This window comes from Oryctolagus cuniculus, chromosome 18, assembly GCF_051225735.1.
Source record: "Oryctolagus cuniculus isolate XC-2025 breed Fujian yellow rabbit chromosome 18, ASM5122573v1, whole genome shotgun sequence".
Lineage (NCBI taxonomy): Eukaryota > Metazoa > Chordata > Mammalia > Lagomorpha > Leporidae > Oryctolagus > Oryctolagus cuniculus.
The window spans coordinates 20614177-20633746 of NC_142884.1; the positions used below are offsets into that span (position 1 = coordinate 20614177).

The 19570-nt window shown below is 61.6% G+C and overlaps 1 protein-coding gene across 3 annotated transcripts; it reads left to right on the plus strand.

Moving 5' to 3' along the window:
- The first annotated feature begins 344 nt into the window (after nt 1-344).
- On the plus strand, nt 345-19461 carry KMT2B (lysine methyltransferase 2B). Of its 3 annotated transcripts, XM_051836062.3 has the most exons (37): nt 360-826; nt 1810-1882; nt 2125-4160; nt 4402-4515; nt 4620-4770; nt 5046-5325; nt 5499-5554; nt 5803-6081; nt 6319-6413; nt 6682-6780; nt 6919-7032; nt 7176-7322; nt 7409-7504; nt 7921-8038; nt 8499-8612; nt 8720-8904; nt 8981-9070; nt 9180-9284; nt 9409-9482; nt 10072-10187; nt 10283-10374; nt 10461-10598; nt 11175-11333; nt 11561-11681; nt 11762-11840; nt 11940-12100; nt 13131-13358; nt 13438-14737; nt 14849-14938; nt 15017-15126; nt 17476-17613; nt 17688-17762; nt 17855-18032; nt 18291-18398; nt 18517-18600; nt 18691-18820; nt 18912-19461. In XM_051836062.3, the coding sequence occupies exons 1-37, from the start codon at nt 464-466 to the stop codon at nt 19185-19187; spliced, it is 8172 nt and encodes a 2723-aa protein (XP_051692022.2). In that variant the 5' UTR covers nt 360-463; the 3' UTR covers nt 19188-19461. The 3 variants fall into 3 exon arrangements, 2 of the variants coding, with proteins under 2 accessions (XP_051692026.2, XP_051692022.2); XM_051836066.3 differs by lacking the exons at nt 17476-17613; nt 17688-17762; nt 17855-18032; ... (2 more) ...; nt 18691-18820; nt 18912-19461 and adding an exon at nt 15221-15368 and having other exon boundaries at nt 352-826; XR_016224875.1 differs by lacking the exons at nt 11561-11681; nt 11762-11840; nt 11940-12100; ... (9 more) ...; nt 18691-18820; nt 18912-19461 and having other exon boundaries at nt 345-826; nt 8981-9095; nt 11175-11314.
- Nucleotides 19462-19570: the final 109 nt, after the last annotated feature.

Consider the following 19570-nt stretch of genomic DNA (forward strand, 5'->3'; position numbering starts at 1 on the left):
CGCTGCACCCTGGGAGAGAGAGTCCGGGCTCGGCGCTGGCTCCAAGAACAATGGGAGGAGCCTGGGGCGAGGACCACACCTCCCGGAGACCGAGACCCGGCCTTCCGGGTCCTGGTTGAGACTCATAGTCCCAGCTCTCGCACCCTAGCTCCTGGCGGAAGGAGCTAGGCGGCCGAACTACACTTCCCGGAGGCCCCCGCGCCTCGCCCCTCTGGCCGCAACGCGAGGTCTGTGCTCTTCAGGCGCGGTCTGAGGGTGGCGGCCGGCAGGCCTCGGACTCCCGCTCCCGTGGTGCCCTGCGCGCGGCAGCCCAGCCCCCGGTTCCCGCCGGCCCCGCGGCGGCGCTGGTGGTTGTCGTGAGCTGCAGCCGCCCCGCCCCGTCCCTCCTGTCCCTCCCCTCCCCCCGGCCCTGCGCACGGGCCGCCCCTCCCCCCGCCTCCCCGGCCCCTCTCACGGTGCCAAGATGGCGGCGGCGGCGGGCGGCGGCAGTTGCCCCGGGCCTGGCTCCGCGAGGGGCCGCTTCCCGGGCCGGCCGCGGGGCTCCGGCGGGGGAGGGGGGCGCGGCGGACGGGGCAGCGGGGCCGAAAGAGTGCGGGTAGCTCTGCGGCGCGGCGGCGGCGCGGCGGGGCCGGGCGGAGCCGAGCCCGGGGAGGACACGGCCCTGCTCCGTTTGCTGGGGCTCCGCCGGGGCCTGCGCCGGCTCCGCCGCCTGTGGGCCGGCCCGCGCGTTCAGCGAGGCAGGGGCCGGGGCCGGGGCCGGGGCTGGGGCCAGAACCGGGGCTGCGTGCCGGAGGAGGAGAGCAGTGACGGGGAATCCGACGATGAGGTGAGGCGGTCGGAGGCGTCCCCGGCGCCCGGCGGGGCGGAGGCCAGTGGTTTACAGGGGTCTGGGTGGCCCAGAGGGGTGGCGTGGGCAAATGGGGTCTTCAGGGGCCCTGCAGAGGAGGAGTCTTGGAAGTAGGCATGGAAGGACATAGGTTGCATGGAGCTCTCGCTGGAACCGGCCCCGGAAAGTGGACAGAGAAACTGCGGCTAGGCACTTGGGCCCCAGGCGGGTCCTGCTGAAGTGTCCTGGGCTGATCCTTCTTGGGAGCCCAGAAAACTGGGGCGGTCGAGGTTTGGGCGAGGGGGCCATGGAGACTGCATGCCCAGCCAATGGCGGTTGACAGCGGCAGCATGGCTTTAGTGGCCCCGGACAGAGCTGTTCGGGCTCTTACCTGCAGGCGATTCTGCCGGCCCTCCCACCCTGACACATCCCTGGTTTCACCAGTGCCCCAGTTCTTGTGATCCAAGGTAGAGTGGTGGAGGACTTCCTCCTGCCGCACGGGTTGAGGCGTTGAAGCTTGGGGCTGGGCACTGTGGTGGGTCAAGTTCACCTGGGAATTTATCCCCCAGCTTTTCAGAAGAGGCAGGAAGGTGTGGGTCGTGTCAGCTCGGACAATGAATAACCACCTCGGGGCTCAGAGTGGTCCTGATCTCCCCCACCCCTCCACGCCCCCTCGGCTGTCCCTGGTCCCAGCTTCATTCATAAAGAAACCGTGGCCTGGAAGGCCCTAGTTTTCTGAATTGGAACTGGCCCTGAATGTTGGGCCTGTTGCGCTGCCTTCCGGGCCAGAGCATCCTGATGGCTGTGCAGTGTGGTGTGGCCTTGGGGCTCCATCCCTAGGGAGAGACCGTGTTTTTCACTCTCCTCCTTCTGTAAGGAGGCTGGGGTAGCCGGGGAGATTCCCCGATATCTGAGACCCTGGTGGAACAAGGGCTGTGGCACTGACTGCTGTTTCTCCCCTCACCCCTGGCCCCCTAAATTAGGAGTTTCAGGGTTTTCATTCAGATGAAGATGTGGCCCCCAGTTCCTTGCGCTCTGCGCTCCGATCCCAGCGAGGTGAGTGATGGGGAAACTCGACCTCCCTGGCTTTTTACAGGAGTGTTCTCTCGTCCTTCGTGGCAGCTCCTCAGTTGGCCCAGTCTCCTTCCTTTGCCAAATGTTTTCGTGTGCAGAGTCCGAGCCGGGCTGGGTTGTGGGGGACAGGAGACAAGGAGGCTCAGTCCTTCCCTCCCGGGATACCAGTCTCAGCGTGCAGGGCCAGCTTGACCCTTCTCTCCCCATGCCTGTTCTCCTTGTAGGTCGAGCCCCTCGAGGTCGGGGCCGCAAGCATAAGACAACCCCCCTTCCTCCTCCTCGCCTAGCAGATGTGACTCCTACCCCCCCAAAGACCCCTGCCCGGAAACGGGGTGAGGAGGGCACAGAACGGATGGTGCAGGCACTGACTGAACTTCTCCGGCGGGCCCAGGCACCCCCACCCCCCCGGAGCCAGACATGTGAGCCCTCCACTCCCCGTCGGTCTCGGGGACAGCCCCCAGGACGGCCAGCAGGCCCCTGCAGGAAGAAGCACCAAGCAGTAGTGGTGGCAGAAGCGGCTGTGACAATCCCCAAATCTGAGCCCCCACCTCCTGTGGTTCCAGTAAAACACCGAACTGGCACTTGGAAGTGCAAGGAGGGCCCTGGCCCAGGACCTGGGGCCCCAAAGCGCGGAGGACAGTCTGGGCGAGGAGGCCGTGGAGGCAGGGGGCGAGGCCGAGGCGGGCTCCCCCTGGTGATCAAGTTTGTTTCAAAGGCCAAAAAAGTGAAGATGGGACAGCTGTCCTTGGGACTTGAATCAGGTCAGGGTCAAGGTCAACATGGGGAAGGCTGGCAGGATGCTTCCCAAAGAGTTGGATCTGGACAGAAAAGGGGGTCTTGCTGGAAGAATCAGGAGCAGAAGCTGGAGGAGGCGGGGGAGGAGACGAGAGAAGAAAAAGACAAGGAGGAGGGAGAAGAGAAGGAAGAGAGAGCTGTAGCCGAGGAAGAGGTGATGCTGGCTAAGGAAAAGGAGGAGGGGGAGCCGCCGTCGCCACCCCTGACTCCTCCAGCCCCGGTCGCTCCTCCAGCATTCCCACCCGCTTCAGCATCTCCTCCACCCCCACTCTGCCCTCTGCCCCCCCCAGCGTCACCCCCACTCCTCCCGTCCCCTCCACCGCCTCCTGCCCCGGAGGAGCAAGAAGAGTCCCCTCCTCCCGTGGCCCCTGCTGCGTGCTCCAGGAAGAGGGGCCGGCCTCCCCTGACCCCCAGCCAGCGGGCAGAGAGGGAAGCTGCCCGGGCAGGGCCAGAGGGCACTTCTCCTCCCGCTCCAACCCCCAGCACCACCGCAGGAGGCCCTCCGGAAGATAGTCCCACCGTGGCCCCCAAAAGTACCACCTTCCTGAAGAATATCCGGCAGTTTATTATGCCTGTGGTGAGTGCCCGCTCCTCCCGCGTCATCAAGACACCTCGGCGATTCATGGATGAAGACCCCCCCAAGCCCCCAAAGGTGGATATCTCACCTGTTCTACGACCTCCCATTGCCACTTCCCCTCTTGCTCCCCAGGAACCAGCCCCAGCCCCCTCTCCACCACGTGCTCCAACTCCCCCATCGACACCTGTCCCACTCCCCGAGAAGAGACGGTCCATTCTAAGGGAACCCACGTTTCGCTGGATCTCACTGACCCGGGAGCTGCCCCCTCCTCCTCCTGCCCCTCCACCAGCCCCGTCCCCATCCCCGTCCCCGCCCCCTGCCCCTCCCACCCCTTCCCGGAGGCCCCTGCTCCTTCGGGCCCCTCAGTTTACCCCAAGTGAAGCCCACCTGAAGATCTATGAATCGGTGCTTACTACTCCTCCTCTTGGGGCTCCTGAAGCTCCTGAGCCAGAGCCGCCTCCTGCCGATGACTCTCCAGCTGAGCCCGAGCCACGGGCAGTGGGCCGCACCAACCACCTCAGCCTGCCCCGATTCGCCCCCGTGGTCACCACTCCTGTTAAGGGCGAGGGGCCCCTTCAGGGGACTTCAGCTCTGAGCAATGGGCAGCAGCCGCAGGCTCAGCTCCAGCAGCCCCTGCAGGCCTTGCAGACCCAGCTGCTGCCCCAGGCACTGCCACCACAGCAGCCACAGCTACAGCCCCAGTTACAACTTCAGCCGCCACCGTCGCCACAGCAGACACCGCCACTGGAGAAGGCCCGGATTGGAGGCCTGGGTCCCTTGCCACTGTCTGGGGTGGAAGAGAAAATGTTCAGCCTGCTGAAGAGAGCCAAGGTGCAGCTGTTCAAGATAGACCAGCAGCAGCAGCAGAAGGTGGCGACGTCGATGCCGGTGAGCACGGCGCTGCGGCCAGGCGCCTGGCCCTGGCCCACCCAGCCTTCCTTCTCTGCCACCCCGTAACCTCTTGCCTCCCTAGACGTGTTCCAGCCTTGCAGGGAACCCCTCGGTGCTAGTTCCTCCTGCAGCCTCCAGCTTCCTGTGTGTGTTCCCCAGTCCCATGCTTTCCCTGGACTAGTCCTTGTCCCCGTGTTTCCTCACTTCCAGCCCCTGACCCTGTTTGTTCTCCTACCAGCCGAGCCCTGGCGGGCAGATGGAGGAGATCATGGGGACTGTCAAGCAGATCTCAGACAGAGGCTCTGTCAGGTCTGAAGATGAATCAGTGGAAACTAAGAGAGAGAGACCCTCGGTATGCGGTGGGAGGAGGGCCCTCTGAAGAAGGCTGGCCGGAGGAACAGGGCTGCAGGAGCGCGAGGGGCTGCTCCCCACACGTCTCCTGGTCTCCTCCCGCAGGGCCCAGAGTCCCCTGTGCAAGGCCCTCGCATCAAGCACGTCTGCCGCCATGCTGCTGTGGCCCTGGGTCAGGCCCGGGCCATGGTGCCCGAGGATGTCCCCCGCCTCAGTGCTCTCCCTCTCCGGGATCGGCAGGACCTCGCCACGGAGGGTAGGGGGCACTCTTGTGGGGGGACTTGATGGCCATGTTGGGTTTGGGGGGGTGTGAGTGCACCAGGAGTCTAGGAGAGGGGACGCGAAGTGGGCTTCTCGGGGCTGGGGTGCTCGGTCTCAGCCATAGCAGGTTGATTTGGGAACACCTGGAATCTGTCAGGATGGGGAAATCCGGGCTCGTGGGCCGAGTGGATGAGATCCGAGGGAGAGTAGGGAAATGAGGTAAAGTGCGTGGTGGCTTTGTAGCTCCATCCCCTCTGTCTGCTGCCACAGATACGTCATCAACCTCTGAGACAGAGAGTGTCCCGTCACGGTCCCGGAGGGCAAAGGTGGAGTCAGCAGGGCCTGGGGGAGACCTGGAACCCGCAGGATCTGGAGGGGCCCTGACCCATACGCCCCGGCGCTCCCTGCCCTCCCACCATGGCAAGAAGATGCGAATGGCCCGCTGTGGACACTGTCGGGGCTGCTTGCGTGTGCAGGACTGTGGGTCCTGTGTCAACTGCTTGGACAAGCCCAAGTTTGGGGGCCCCAACACCAAGAAGCAGTGCTGTGTGTAAGTAGCTGGGGGGGAGCCCGTGTTCCCACCCACGGTCACCTGTCATGCAGGCCTCTGCCCCAGTCCTTCTGCCCAGTCGGAGCCTGGGATCGGCATCCTTGTGGAGAGCTTCCTCTCTTCCCCCAGACCACCAGTCCCCTACCCTGGTGACGTGCTGCTCCCCTCCCCAGATACCGGAAGTGTGACAAGATAGAGGCTCGGAAGATGGAGCGGCTGGCTAAAAAAGGTAATGAAGTTTGAGGAGCGTTCCTTCACAAAACCTTGCGTAGACGTGTGGTGCGGAGGAAGCAGTGTTGTCTTTGCTCTCTCCCTCGTCTCTGCAGTTGTCCACCTCTGACGTTCTTCTCTGTCATGTGCTTTTGTATCTCTCCTGGACTCTGTCTCTTCTGCCCCATTTCCTCCTGGCTTTTCTCTATCCCAGCGTCCCGTGTCCCTGGCTAAGCTCAAATCCTATTAAGTCCCCTGTTCCCACAGGCCGGACGATAGTGAAGACGCTGTTGCCCTGGGATTCCGATGAATCTCCTGAGGCCTCCCCTGGTCCTCCAGGCCCACGCCGGGGGGCGGGAGCTGGGGGGCCCCGGGAGGAGGTGGTGGCCCCCCCGGGGCCCGAGGAGCAGGACTCCCTCCTCCTGCAGCGCAAGTCAGCCCGGCGCTGCGTCAAACAGCGACCCTCCTATGATATCTTCGAGGACTCGGATGACTCGGAGCCCGGGGGTCCCCCTGCTCCCCGGCGTCGGACCCCCCGAGAAAGTGGTGCGTACCACTTGGTGCTTTCATGTCAAGCAGTCAGCTCTGTGTCTTTGATGTGGAAGAGACGGGGCTCCCAGACCCAGGGCTCTGGGCAGGAGAGGAGACAGGTTTAGGTGGATACGCAGGACTAGGGTGTGAGGGTCTCGGTGGTCAGAGTGGGCTTTGGTTAGTTCATGGCAACATTTGGGGGTTGTAGAACAGAGTGGGTGTGGGGCCTCACTGCTGCTGTGTCCTGCCTAGAGCTGCCGGTGCCAGAACCTGAGGAACAGAGCCGGCCCCGCAAACCCACCCTGCAGCCTGTGTTGCAGCTCAAGGCCCGAAGGCGCCTGGACAAGGTCAGCACGGCCCGCTCCGAGAACCCCGACCCTGTGTGAGGCGTGGCTCCTGCCCTCCAGGAGCTACCTGGCAAGTCAGGGTGACAGGCACACCTGAGTGTTGTGGTGTGTTTACACCGAGCACAGGCCCGAGGGACGGGGCAGGCCTGCTTACCTAGAAAGCAAGGAGGGAGCGGGCCAAAGGCAGGATCTGGTGGGAGGGGCAGCAGTGAGCAGGGCAGTGTGGAGGCTGGGGCTGCCTGCCGCTGACCACACCGTCCCTCCCTAGGACGCTTTGGCCCCTGGCCCCTTTGCTGCCTTTCCCAATGGCTGGACTGGAAAACAGAAGTCCCCCGATGGTGTGCACCGGGTCCGTGTGGATTTTAAGGTACAGCGCTGAAGGGGGTGGGTCACACAGGACCTGTGGCTGGAAAAAAATCTGGGTTTTTAGAGAAGCCAGGGCTCTGAGGGTGCATCTGATTGGTGTCCTGGGCTGCTCTCTGAAGCTGTGCTCCCTCCTCTCCAGGAGGACTGTGATCTCGAGAACGTGTGGCTGATGGGCGGCCTGAGCGTGCTCACGTCCGTGCCCGGGGGGCCGCCGATGGTGTGCTTGCTGTGCGCCAGCAAAGGCCTGCACGAGGTTGGAGCTCTGCCTTTTCCCAGACTTCTCGTCCCCGTTGGCCCTGCCCGCCTGAGGTCGTGGGTCCTCTCAGTGAGTCTCCTCCCCTGACCTGCCGGGCTGGCCCTGTGCCCGTTGTTCATTCCTCCTGCTCCCACCCCCAGCTGCTGTTCTGCCAAGTCTGCTGTGACCCTTTCCACCCGTTCTGCCTGGAGGAAGCAGAGCGGCCCCTGCCCCAGCACCACGACACCTGGTGTTGCCGCCGCTGCAAATTCTGCCACGTCTGTGGACGCAAAGGCCGGGGTTCCAAGGTTTGGGCACGGGGTAAAGGTGTGGAGGAGGGGGCACCCTTCTGCCAGCCAGTTTGCCATTGCCGTCTTTCTCTAACACCCAACAGCACCTCCTGGAGTGTGAGCGTTGCCGCCATGCCTATCACCCAGCCTGCCTAGGACCCAGCTACCCAACTCGGGCCACGCGCAAACGGCGCCACTGGGTGAGGAATGAGGCCCACTGCCCTTGCTGTGGTGTTCTGTTTGTGCCACCACCACCCCGTTCTTGCTCTTGACCGGCCTCCCATGAGGAGGGTGGGGTGGGGGTCCTTTTGAAAGTGTGATAAACATTGTCTTTTCAAAACTTTGATGTAGGCAAGACTTCTGTGCAGAATTTCTATGTAATGGTTTCAGGAACTCATGGATTCCGTATTCCCAGGCTCAGACATCCCCTGCTCTAACCTGATGTCCATTCCTGCCCTGTGGCTTTTCTTTGTTCTTGTCTCCTCTGCATCTCTCTCTTCCTGTTAACGTGCCTGCATCTGTCTCCTGCCTGTCCTCCACTGCTCCTTGCCCTCTCCCCCTCCTGTTGCTCCAGCCAGGCATCTGGCTTTTCCCTAACGTTGCCCTGCTCCCCCAGATCTGCTCAGCCTGCGTACGCTGTAAGAGCTGTGGGGCCACTCCAGGCAAGAACTGGGATGTCGAGTGGTCTGGAGATTACAGCCTCTGCCCCAGGTGCACCCAGCTCTATGAGAAAGGTGGGGACCTGGCAGGGGAGTGGGCCCTGGGGGGCCCTAGGGGAGTGGGCCAGGCTCCTAGACAGGCAGGTGGCTTTCCTCCTTCTGGCTGTGGAACTTTTTCTTCAGTTCAGGACATGCTTCCACGGAAGTCATCCGTATCTAAAACAGGGACACAAGCTCTCTTGAGGGCCATGGGAGTTGAGGGCCTGGGACCCCAAACTCCTCGTCTCCACTGAGCAGTTGGAAAACCTGTGCTTTGCTCGTTTGTTTGGGTAGTGTATTTCGCGAGGTCCTGTTTTGTGAGGCATTGGGGCTGCAGGGTTAGAGAAGTCGCTTCGTCCTCAGCCAGCTTTCGGGGAACGCAGGACGCAACATGGGGGATATTAGAGGCAGAGCATGCAGCAGTCAGGACAGGGGCTCTGGACTGGTAGACAGTCACCCCAGCGCCCTGACTCCCTTCCCACCCCTCTCCCTCCAGGAAACTACTGCCCCATCTGCACACGCTGCTATGAGGACAACGACTACGAGAGCAAAATGATGCAGTGTGCACAGTGTGACCACTGGGTGCATGCCAAGTGTGAGGGGCTCTCAGGTAAGCGGGCAGGGTCCCTGAGGGGCCCCTGGCCCCGCCTCAGGCCCTCGAGGGGCGCTCTCACATCCTTCCGTGATGTATTCTCCTTTTCTGCTGCGCAATTCTAGATGAAGACTATGAGATCCTGTCAGGGCTGCCAGACTCCGTGCTGTACACCTGTGGGCCGTGTGCTGGGGCCACACCGCCCCGCTGGAGGGAGGCTCTGAGTGGAGCCCTACAGGGGGGCCTGCGCCAGGTGCTCCAGGGCCTGCTGAGCTCCAAGGTGGTGGGCCCGCTGCTGCTGTGCTCCCAGGTGTGGAGGGACCCAGAGGCAAGATGGGTGGGCCCAGCCCCAGCACTGCTTCTCCTGACCGCTCTCCTCCTTGCAGTGTGGGCAGGATGGGAAACAGCTTCACACAGGGCCCTGTGATCTGCAAGCTGTGAGTCAGCGCTTCGAGGAAGGCCACTATAAGTCCGTGGTGAGTGGGACGCGGGGAGGAGCAGGTGGGTGCCAGGAGGAGAGGGCTGGGCTGGGGCTGGGGGTGGGGCTGGCGGTGGAGACTCAGATCCTGACAAACCCCCTTACAGCACAGCTTCATGGAGGACATGGTGGGCATCCTGATGAGGCACTCGGAAGAAGGGGAGACCCCAGAGCGCCGGGCTGGAGGCCAGATGAAGGGGCTCCTACTGAAGGTGAACTCTTCGGGGGAACGCCTCTAGGGTGGTGGTGGCGGGGGAGAGAGTGGGTCCTTCCGAACCCGCCCCATCAACTCTCCTGAGGAAGCCAGTTCTTCTCATCCTGTAACCCACTCCCCAGCTGCTAGAGTCTGCGTTCGGCTGGTTCGACGCCCACGACCCCAAGTACTGGCGACGGAGTACCCGGCTGCCGAAGTGAGCAAGGCTGGGTAGCAGGAGGGGAACCAAGGAGTGAGGGCAAAGGCAAGGGCACTTGGGGAGCCCAGGGGTCAGGCTAGACAGAGAGTGGATGAGAAGCACACTTAGGGTCTGGAGACTGAGGAGGGTGGGGGAACCCAGGTGCTGTTCCCCAGTGTTCTAGGCTGCCAGGGACGCAGGCTGTGTCCTTGGCTCTCACTTGTCTCTGTTTTGCATGAGGCAGAAGTGGGGAAAGAGCAGTGAACAAGTAAGGTCGGACTCTGCCTGGAGAGCTCATGTCTGGGGGGTGAGGAGGCACCACTGACCCAGGTGGTCAGGGTGGTGACGGGAAAGCCTAGAGGAAGTACCTGCTGGACCTAGAGATCTGAGAAGGCCTCCTCTAAGAGGTGACATCTGAACAGAAATGTGGAGGAAGAGAAGTAGTATTTCCCATGTCAAAGAGGCCTGGCTTATTTGGGGGGCACTGAGAGAAGTCTCAAGTGGAGAAGAGGACAGAGGGTGTCACGGTGTATTTAGGCCAGCATTGTGGGTGGGCCCAGTCCGGCCACCCTTGTTAGTGTCAGATGCTAACTCTGCCTGTCCACAGCGGCGTCCTTCCCAATGCGGTATTGCCCCCATCCCTGGACCACGTCTACGCTCAGTGGAGACAGCAGGAACTGGAGACCGCAGAGTCAGGGCAGCCTCCAGGGGACCCCTCGGCAGGTACTGGGGCGTTGGGTCTGGAAGCCACGCCTCTGCATTGGTGGGCCAGGCTCCAGACCCTGATCCCTGGCCCTCCCTTCCCACCTGCTTTCCAGCTTTCCAGGGGAAGGATCCAACTGCTTTCTCACACCTGGAGGACCCCCGCCAGTGTGCCCTCTGCCTCAAGTACGGGGACGCAGACTCCAAGGTAGGGGCCGCCGTGTGAAGCCTGAGGGGTGGGGCCTGGCCTCTGGAGTCTCCCTCCTCCCCATCACTGCTCCCCTTTGCCCCCAGGAGGCAGGGCGGCTCCTGTACATCGGGCAGAATGAGTGGACGCATGTCAATTGTGCCATTTGGTCAGCTGAAGTGTTCGAGGAAAATGACGGCTCCCTCAAGAACGTGCACGCTGCCGTGGCTCGCGGCCGGCAGATGGTGAGGGGCGGCCCCTGCTCGTGCGGGGCAGCTCTTACTTCACCTTCCCCACCTGGGCATGTCCTTTGCTGTTGCCCCTGGGTGCATGTCTCGGTTGTCCCAGGGCTCAGGCCCTCCAGTGACGGCAGCTTTTGTCCTATGCATGCCTTTCGGCCATGTCTGGGCCTGAAGCCTCGGAGACTGAACAGTAGGGCACCTGCTGGTTGAACCTGTGCTGGATGCTTTCCATACAGCGTGGCGTTCAGCTTTTACTGTGTCCCTGTGAGGTGTGAGGCCTTCCCTGGGTTAGGGTCCCCCCTCACTGGGAGGCCTGGGCCCGGTACTGAAGAGCGTGCCACACGCGCTGTCAGGAGCGGGGCTGCTGGAGACAGCTGCCGTGGGGGGCAGCTGAGGACCGGAACACCGAGTGAGGCGGCAGGTGCCTCTCGGGACGTGCTGGCTGTTGCCATCTCTGCGAGCGCTGCTGCTCCCAACCTAGACACACTTGGGGAAGTGCTTGTGTTTGGCAGGTGCCAGGCTGAGCGATGCTGAGCCCCAGCTACTGGCTTCTTCCCTGAGCAGCCCTTTCCCCCGCAGCGCTGTGAACTCTGCCTGAAGCCCGGCGCCACGGTGGGCTGCTGCCTGTCCTCCTGCCTCAGCAACTTCCACTTCATGTGCGCCCGGGCCAGCTGCTGCATCTTCCAGGACGACAAGAAGGTTTTCTGCCAGAAGCACACGGACCTCCTGGACGGCAAGGTGGGCCGGCGCAGCAGACACACAACACAGCTGCCTAGTGCTGTCTCGTCTCATTCCTCTCCTGGGCCCTCCTGGGTCCCCAGGCCTGGTCCCTGCTGCGCCTAGGGATTCCTCCTTGTGTGTTCTCCCAGAGCCCTTGCCTGCGCAGCCCTTGCCTGCAGAGCCTTCCCCTTGCGTCCCTCTCACCCCCCACCAATCCAGCAATCCCATTTGCCACCCAACTCCAGGAGATCGTGACTCCCGATGGTTTTGATGTTCTCCGTCGAGTCTACGTAGACTTCGAGGGCATCAGCTTCAAGCGAAAGTTCTTGACGGGGCTTGAACCCGACGCCATCAACGTGCTCATCGGTAAGCCCCTTGCTCTTCCTGTGGCCTTGCCAGCTTGCCTGCCCCGCCCCGCCCCGCCTGACTGCTCTTCTGCTCTGTAGGTTCCATCCGAATTGACTCCTTGGGCACCCTGTCTGACCTCTCCGACTGCGAGGGACGGCTTTTTCCCATTGGCTACCAGTGAGCAGGCCTGGGGTGGCTGGTAGGGTGGGAGGGCTCCCGGGCCAGGTCCCTGTTCCAGATGATCCTAATCCCCTGCTGCACGTTTTCCCGGACCAGGTGCTCCCGCCTCTACTGGAGCACTGTGGATGCTCGGAGGCGCTGCTGGTATCGGTGCCGAATTCTGGAGTATCGGCCGTGGGGGCCAAGGGAAGAGCCCGTTCACCTGGAGGCGGCGGACGAGAACCAGACCATCGTGCACAGCCCCGCCCCTTCCTTGGGTATGACTCTCAGAACCCCCTCATTTTCCCTGAATGCTGCCTTCTCCGAACAGTTACCTGCCGCTCCTCTGCCCCTCTTCCCTCAAGAGACCCCAGGATGTTCGCTGTTCTTTGATCTGTTGTCACGGCAGTAACAGATAACGTATTGGATGTGTTTTCCGTGCCAAGGGCCATTCACAGGAAATGAACAGGGAGAGCAGCGTGCTACCTGTTTGAGGGGAGCGGTGACTTGTGGAGCAGTGTGTATGGCCCTCTGGCTCACACAGTGCTCTCCCAACCCTCCAAGGAAGGTGCAAGCTCTGCTTCACACTGCCTCGAGGATGGGGGATGGGCACGGGGGCAGCTGCAGTCTCCAGTAACACGGTGGTGAAATCTGGATCTCTCAGTTCCCAAACTGTTATCCTTGCGCGTGTTGGCAGTGAGGGATGTGCCCGGAGCTGGGTGGCACAGAGCGATGAATGGAGGGAGAGGTTGTCATGGGCTGAGCAGGAGACAGAAGAGCCTCGGGTTGTGTCTGCTCACGTCGGGGCACGATGTGAAGTGGAGAGGGGAGGAGGGTGGGTGCATCCTGGCGGGAAACGGGGGTGTTGGGAGGAGGAGGCAGAGAGCTTGCGAAGGTTGGGCAGGGCGGGGTAATGACGAGCCTCGGTGCCAGGGTGGGGTGGGTGTGTTTGATGTGGCAGGGGTGCACAGGCCAGGTGAGAGAGTGGTAGGACTGGCTGTGCTGGAGGGAGGGCATTGTCCTCATGGCAAGTGGGGCCTGGGTCAGAGAGCAGTGGGCAGCCCGGGAGTGGGGAGGCAGGAGAGGATGGGTGCGGAGAAGTCCAGGAGGGACCTGGCCCGGGTGTGAGTGCGATTTTGCAGATGCCACTGGTGGAGTTCAGGGCCTGGATCATCCCTGGAAAGCAGTGTGCGTTACAACCCTTCAGGGCTCTGGAAGTGCAGTGGGCTTAAAGAAGGAAGGGCGTGTGAGGAGAGGTTGGGAGGAGGAGCCCCTGCCACCTCTGATAACAATTCCCTTGCTTCTTAGAGCCCCCAGATCATGAGGAAACCCCCCCAGACACAGATGCCCTTACCCCTGGCGCTCCTGAGGGCCACTCACCTGTTGCGAGCCTGGACCCACCACTTCGGCCTGATTCAAGCAGCGCCCCTCCTCCGGCCCCCCGCTCCTTCTCAGGGGCTCGAATCAAAGTGCCCAACTACTCGCCATCTCGGAGGCCCCTGGGGGGTGTCTCCTTTGGCCCCCTCCCATCCCCTGGTGAGCACCTGGGCAGGTCCAGGGCTGGGTGGAGGGGGGGAGTGTGAGCCGCCGGCTGACAAGATCCTTTCGCCCGCAGGAAGTCCGTCTTCTCTGACCCACCACATCCCTACAGTGGGAGACCCGGACTTCCCAGCTCCCCCCAGGCGTTCCCGTCGGCCCAGTCCCTTGGCCCCCAGGCTGCCACCATCACGGCTGGCCTCCCCGCCTCTCAGAACCTCCCCTCCACTCAGGGTGCCCCCTCCTACCTCAGTCATTACAGCCCTCACACCTACCTCAGGGGAGCTGGCTCCCCCTGGCCTGGCCCCATCTCCGCCGCCCCCGGAAGACCTGGGCCCAGACTTTGAGGACATGGAGGTGGTGTCGGGACTGAGTGCTGCTGACCTGGACTTTGCGGCCAGCCTGCTGGGGACTGAGCCCTTCCAGGAAGAGATTGTGGCTGCGGGGACAGTGGGGAGCAGCCATGGGATCCCAGGGGACAGCTCAGAGGAGGAGGCCAGCCCCACCACCCACTACGTCCACTTCCCTGTGACTGTGGTTTCTGGCCCTGCCCTGGCCCCCAGCGCCCTCCCTGGAGCCCCCCGCATTGAACAGCTGGACGGAGTGGATGATGGCACAGACAGTGAGGCTGAGGCAGTCCAGCAGCCTCGGGGCCAGGGGACTCCTCCCACAGGGCCAGGAGTGGGCCGAGCTGGGGTCCTTGGAGGTGTAGGGGACAGGTCCCGACCTCCCGAGGATCTGCCATCAGAAATTGTGGATTTTGTGTTGAAGAACCTAGGGGGCTCTGGAGAGGGGGGTTCTGGTCCCAGAGAAGAGTCGCTCCCCCCGGCACCACCCCTGGCCAATGGCAGCCAGCCCCCTCAAGGCCTGCCCTCTAGCCCAGCTGACCCCTCCCGGACATTTGCCTGGCTTCCTGGGGCCCCAGGGGTCCGGGTGTTGAGCCTGGGCCCCACTCCTGAGCCCCCCAAACCTGCCACATCCAAAATCATCCTTGTCAACAAGCTGGGGCAAGTGTTTGTGAAGATGACTGGGGAGGGCGAACCTGCCCCACCTCCGGTGAAGCAGCCACCCCTGCCCCCTGCCATTCCCCCCACAGCTCCCACCTCCTGGACTCTGCCCCCAGGACCTCTGCTGGGTGTGTTGCCAGTGGTAGGGGTAGGAGTGGTCCGCCCCGCCCCGCCCCCACCTCCCCCTCCTCTGACACTGGTGTTCAGCAGTGGCCCCCCAAGCCCACCCCGACAGGCCATCCGTGTGAAGAGGGTGTCCACATTCTCTGGCAGATCGCTGCCAGCACCTCCCCCAAACAAAACCCTCCGGCTGGATGAAGATGGAGAGTCCTTAGACGATACCCCCCAAGTTCCAGGGCTTGGTAATAGTGGGTAAGTGTGCCGAGCTGGGGGAGCTGGCAAGGGCGGGGAGCCGAGCTGGGGGAACTGGCAAAGGAGGGGAGCAGAAGGCAGCTCCACCCTCTCGTGGTCTCTCCCCACCAGGTTTAGCCGAGTGAGGATGAAAACGCCCACAGTGCGTGGAGTTCTCGACCTGGACACTCCTGGGGAGCCCACTGGGGAGGAGAGCCCTGGGTGAGTGAGGAAGCCCCTTTTCCCTAGAGGTTCTGGGCCCTTTGTTCCTGCTCCCTCCTGACAGGTCTCTCTGCACAGGCCCCTCCAGGAGCGGTCCCCTTTGCTGCCACTGCCTGAAGGTGGTCCTCCCCAGGCCCCTGAGGGTCCCCCAGACCTGCTGCTTGAGTCCCAGTGGCACCACTACTCAGGTAGGGCCCAGCCTTTCCCTGTCACTGCCTCCTTCCCTGTGCGTGGCTCAGCTGGGTGGCTGACACATACAAATGGGTGCCCTTCAAACACCAGTGCACACCCAGCGGGTCTGAGCCTGAGGCTAGGCGCTTGAGTTACAGAGCTGCCCTTGAGGAGCGTATGGCCTCGTTGCAGAAAGACACAGAAATGGCGTTTCAGCTCCATGTGCGAGGTCCTTTGAAAGTGTTTAGTCGAGCACGCCCAAAACCCCAGGTGAGAGCCTCAGACCTCAGAGCTTAGTAGGCCAGAATCAGAGGGCTCGGCCCCCATAAAGCCAGAGATGACCTGGGGACTACCCAGAGGAAATGGAGCCCACCTGGGGCCCAGACGAGGGGCAGGAGCACTAGGAAGAAGTCAGAAGAAAGAGGCGGTCCAGAGGCTGAAGGACGGGCGTGGGCAGCAGTCCCAGTGCCGGGGAGAGCACCGGGGCTGCGGGGCTAGGGCTGGCGTATGGTGTGAGTGGGTGGGGCCTGCCGTTGGGGCCGTGGCGGGCGGTGGGGATGTGTTGTCAAGAGTTCATACTTGAAGACAGTGCTTGATGAGGAAGCCAAACCATCCAGCCTAAGGAGCTGAGTGGCATCTTGGAGGTGCATGATGGCCTGAGCCAAGGATGAGGGGCAGGGTGGTCATAGATGGAAGAGCAGGTGCGAGGAGCGCTGAGAGGGAGGACGGGAGGTGGGGCTGGGCTGAGTGAAGAGCCGTTAGTCCACAGGGAGGGGCATGGGGAGTAGTGTTGCCTGACGGACTCAATAAAGGTGGGCTGAAGCTCTGTTGGGAGTGGGGGGTGGTCAGTGGGCTACAGCCAGGTAAGCTGGTGAGCACCCTGAGGCTCAGAGTTCGTTGTGGCCGAGTCCTGTCCAAATGCCTGATTTTCTTGTTAGAGAGCTTAGCCGCTGAGCGTAGAGTAGATGTGACGTGGCCTGAGACTGCGTAACTGAGAAGCTGCCTTACATAAGGAGCCAGGAGACAGCATGAGAACGTGGCAGTGGTTATGACAGGTGTCGCTGCCCTTAGGGATCAGACCACAGGCTGATAGCAGAAGTTAGAGTGAGTACCATGAGAAAGCCAGCAGTGAGAGTGCTCGGACGAGGCCCCTGCATTTAGTCCAGCTGTGTTCAGGGAACAGGATGGGGAGGGGCGGGGAGAGGGGGAAGGTGTTGTGGGTGCCAGGGCACTGGGTCTGAAGCGCTGAGTCGCCTAGCAAGGGTCTGTTGAGAGTCTCACTGGGCAGTGTGGAGGGTGGGCCTGAGGAGGGAGAGAGCCTGCTCTCCTAGAGCGTGCTCCACACTGCCCCCGACCCAGTGGCCAGTCTTCAGTCAGCACCCTGCGGAGCCAGCAGCAGCATTCAGTGCAGCCGATCCTCGCTCCTGAAGCCGCCCTTGCCTGGCTGTCGGGACCCCCGTTTTCCTCTCACATCTTTGGTCATGCCTGCCCCTTGTCCTGACCTGCCAATTTAGCATGTCCTAAGGCACTAGGGCCTTGGCCTTGACTTCTCCATCTGCATTCCATCCTACATGCTCTCATCTGGCTTCCTGGCTCCAAATCCATCTGGATTCAGTAGTTGTCAGATGGCTGGCTGGCTGGCTCTGGCCCAGGCCTTGTACCTGAACTCCAGGCTCCTGCCTACTTACTCCTGCCTGCTTGCTGCCTCCCTCAAGTTGCCGGCGGGGGGGGGGGTGTCTTCTAAGAGGTGCACCCAATCTAAGTTGCTACATTCACCCCAGACTCATTCCTCCCATGCCCCCACTGTCTTTGGTCAGTGGCAGTTTGATCCTCCCAGTTGTTTAGGCCCCAAACCTCAGAGTTGTCCCCGGTCACTTCTGTCGCTCTCACATCCACATCAGCACGTCTGCTCTCTCTTTCATGTCTGTTAACCCCTTAAGTAGTTCATAATGTAGAGAGTGCTTGGTTCTGTGCCTATGAGCCTATATATTTATAACATTTACAGATGTTCGCTACAGAAGAAAAATACACGTGTATAACGTTTAATTCTGCAGTGTTTTTAAATTTGTGCAAAAATAAAGATGGATAGGTGGGCATCTGTGGTAGGCTGTCACAGAGCTGTAGGTACATCCTGCAGAGCCAAAACCCTCTAGGCCCCTGTGGAACTGCTCTTCTGGCCGGGCAGTGCACAGAAAAGGAACCACGGGCCCCACAGAAGAAATGATAAGCCGTTCTGCAGGGCTTATTGGGCAATCGGGGCAGAAACAAGGGCGTGAGACACCGCTGGGTGGGCAGGGGAGCTCTGGGGGCTTTTGAGTCCAAGGAAGGTGATCGTCTCCTACTCTTCACTTGCTTCTTGGGACCAGGTGAGGCTTCGAGCTCTGAAGAAGAGCTCCCGTCCCCAGAGGACAAAGAGAACCATGCCCCAAAACGGGCTGGCCCGCATCTGCGCTTTGAGATCAGCAGTGAAGACGGCTTCAGCGTGGAAGCGGAGAGCTTGGAAGGTGAGTTGGGAGCTCGCAGTGGCAGGAAAGTGTCCCGTGAAACACTGTGCTGACTCTGGCCCGCCCCCCTCCAGGGGCCTGGAGAACGCTGATTGAGAAGGTGCAAGAGGCCCGAGGGCATGCCCGGCTCCGACATCTCTCTTTCAGTGGTGAGTGGTGGGTCCTCAAGGATGCTGGGCGCTTGGATGACTCCAGGGCGAGCTGGATCCTCCATGTGACCGGTGTGTCCTTCCCTCCTCAGGCATGAGTGGGGCAAGGCTCCTGGGCATCCACCACGATGCGGTCATCTTCCTGGCAGAGCAGCTGCCCGGGGCCCAGCGCTGCCAGCACTATAAGTTCCGCTACCACCAGCAAGGAGAGGGTCAGGAGGAGCCACCGCTGAATCCCCACGGGGCTGCCCGTGCCGAGGTCTATCTCCGGTGAGAGCCCTGTGGGAGCTCTCAAGGGTGGGAATTGAGTCTGCACAGATGGAAACTGAAGCTGGGAGGGGATACTAGGTCTCTCCGAGAGTTATTTGTGGAGTTCATAGCAGAAGAATGAACTACACCCACTTCTCTGCTGTGCCTTCAATCTCGCGTTTCTGCTACTCTGCCAGCAGTAGGCTCAAGGTCAGAGTGGCTGGGCAACATCTTGAAAGAATGGCCATGAACCTCCCTATTTTCCTCCCTCACGGACAGGAAATGCACCTTTGACATGTTCAACTTCCTGGCCTCCCAGCACCGGGTGCTTCCTGAGGGGGCTACCTGTGATGAGGAAGAGGATGAGGTACAGCTCAGGTCAACCAGGTACGGAAGGCAAGCTAGGGTGCTACGGTTTGGCCCAGAAGGGTCCTAAAGAGGATGACCTTGGCTGAGAGGTCCTTCCTGGGTACCAGCCTATGTGACACTGGTGTGCCCCACCTAGACGTGCCACCAGCCTGGAGCTGCCTATGGCCATGCGCTTTCGCCATCTCAAGAAGACGTCCAAAGAGGCTGTGGGTGTCTACAGGTTAGTGGGGTTAGAGGGGATACCCCGGGGGTTTCTGGCCAGGTTTCCCTGCCCCTGCCCTCTGAGTTCTCTCTGCATTCTACTGTGCAGATCAGCCATCCACGGGCGAGGCCTGTTCTGCAAGCGCAATATTGATGCTGGTGAGATGGTCATTGAGTACTCTGGCATCGTTATTCGCTCTGTGCTGACTGACAAGCGGGAGAAGTTCTACGACGGGAAGGTGGGCTCCAGGAGGCCGTGGGAGAATGAGGTGGGTGAGTTGGGCCAGCTCATGGGGACCGAACAGCTGATTGCCCCACCCATCCCTGTAGGGCATCGGGTGCTACATGTTCCGCATGGATGACTTTGATGTGGTGGATGCTACCATGCACGGCAACGCTGCCCGCTTCATCAACCATTCATGTGAGCCCAACTGCTTCTCTCGTGTCATCCACGTGGAGGGCCAGAAACACATTGTCATCTTTGCACTGCGCCGCATCCTGCGTGGTGAGGAGCTCACCTACGACTACAAGTTCCCCATCGAGGATGCCAGTAACAAGCTGCCCTGCAACTGTGGCGCCAAGCGCTGTCGTCGGTTCCTTAACTGAGGCCATGGCTGCCCCCGCCACCCCCCAGTCCTGCCCCTAGCCTGGGGGCTTCCTGATCCCTCCCCAAGCATCTCACTCCCACCTTCCTGTTCAGGGTGGATGTGGGCTCCACCCTCCAGTCCACCCAGCATCGGTCCCCTTTCTGTCCTGGGGGCCCAGGATGTAGATATTGTACAAAGGTTTCTAAATCCCTTCTTTTCTATGCACTTTTTTATTTAAGAGGGTGGGGTCCCAGGTGGGAACCCCCCCACAATAAAGTCTGTCAATGTTTGGAGAGGTGGTCTTGCCATTTGTATGATGCTGGGGCCCACGCCCTACACCCATCCTGAACCAAGGTCGCCCATCAGCCTCAGTAGGTAGGTGAGAAGCCATCCAGAAGTAGA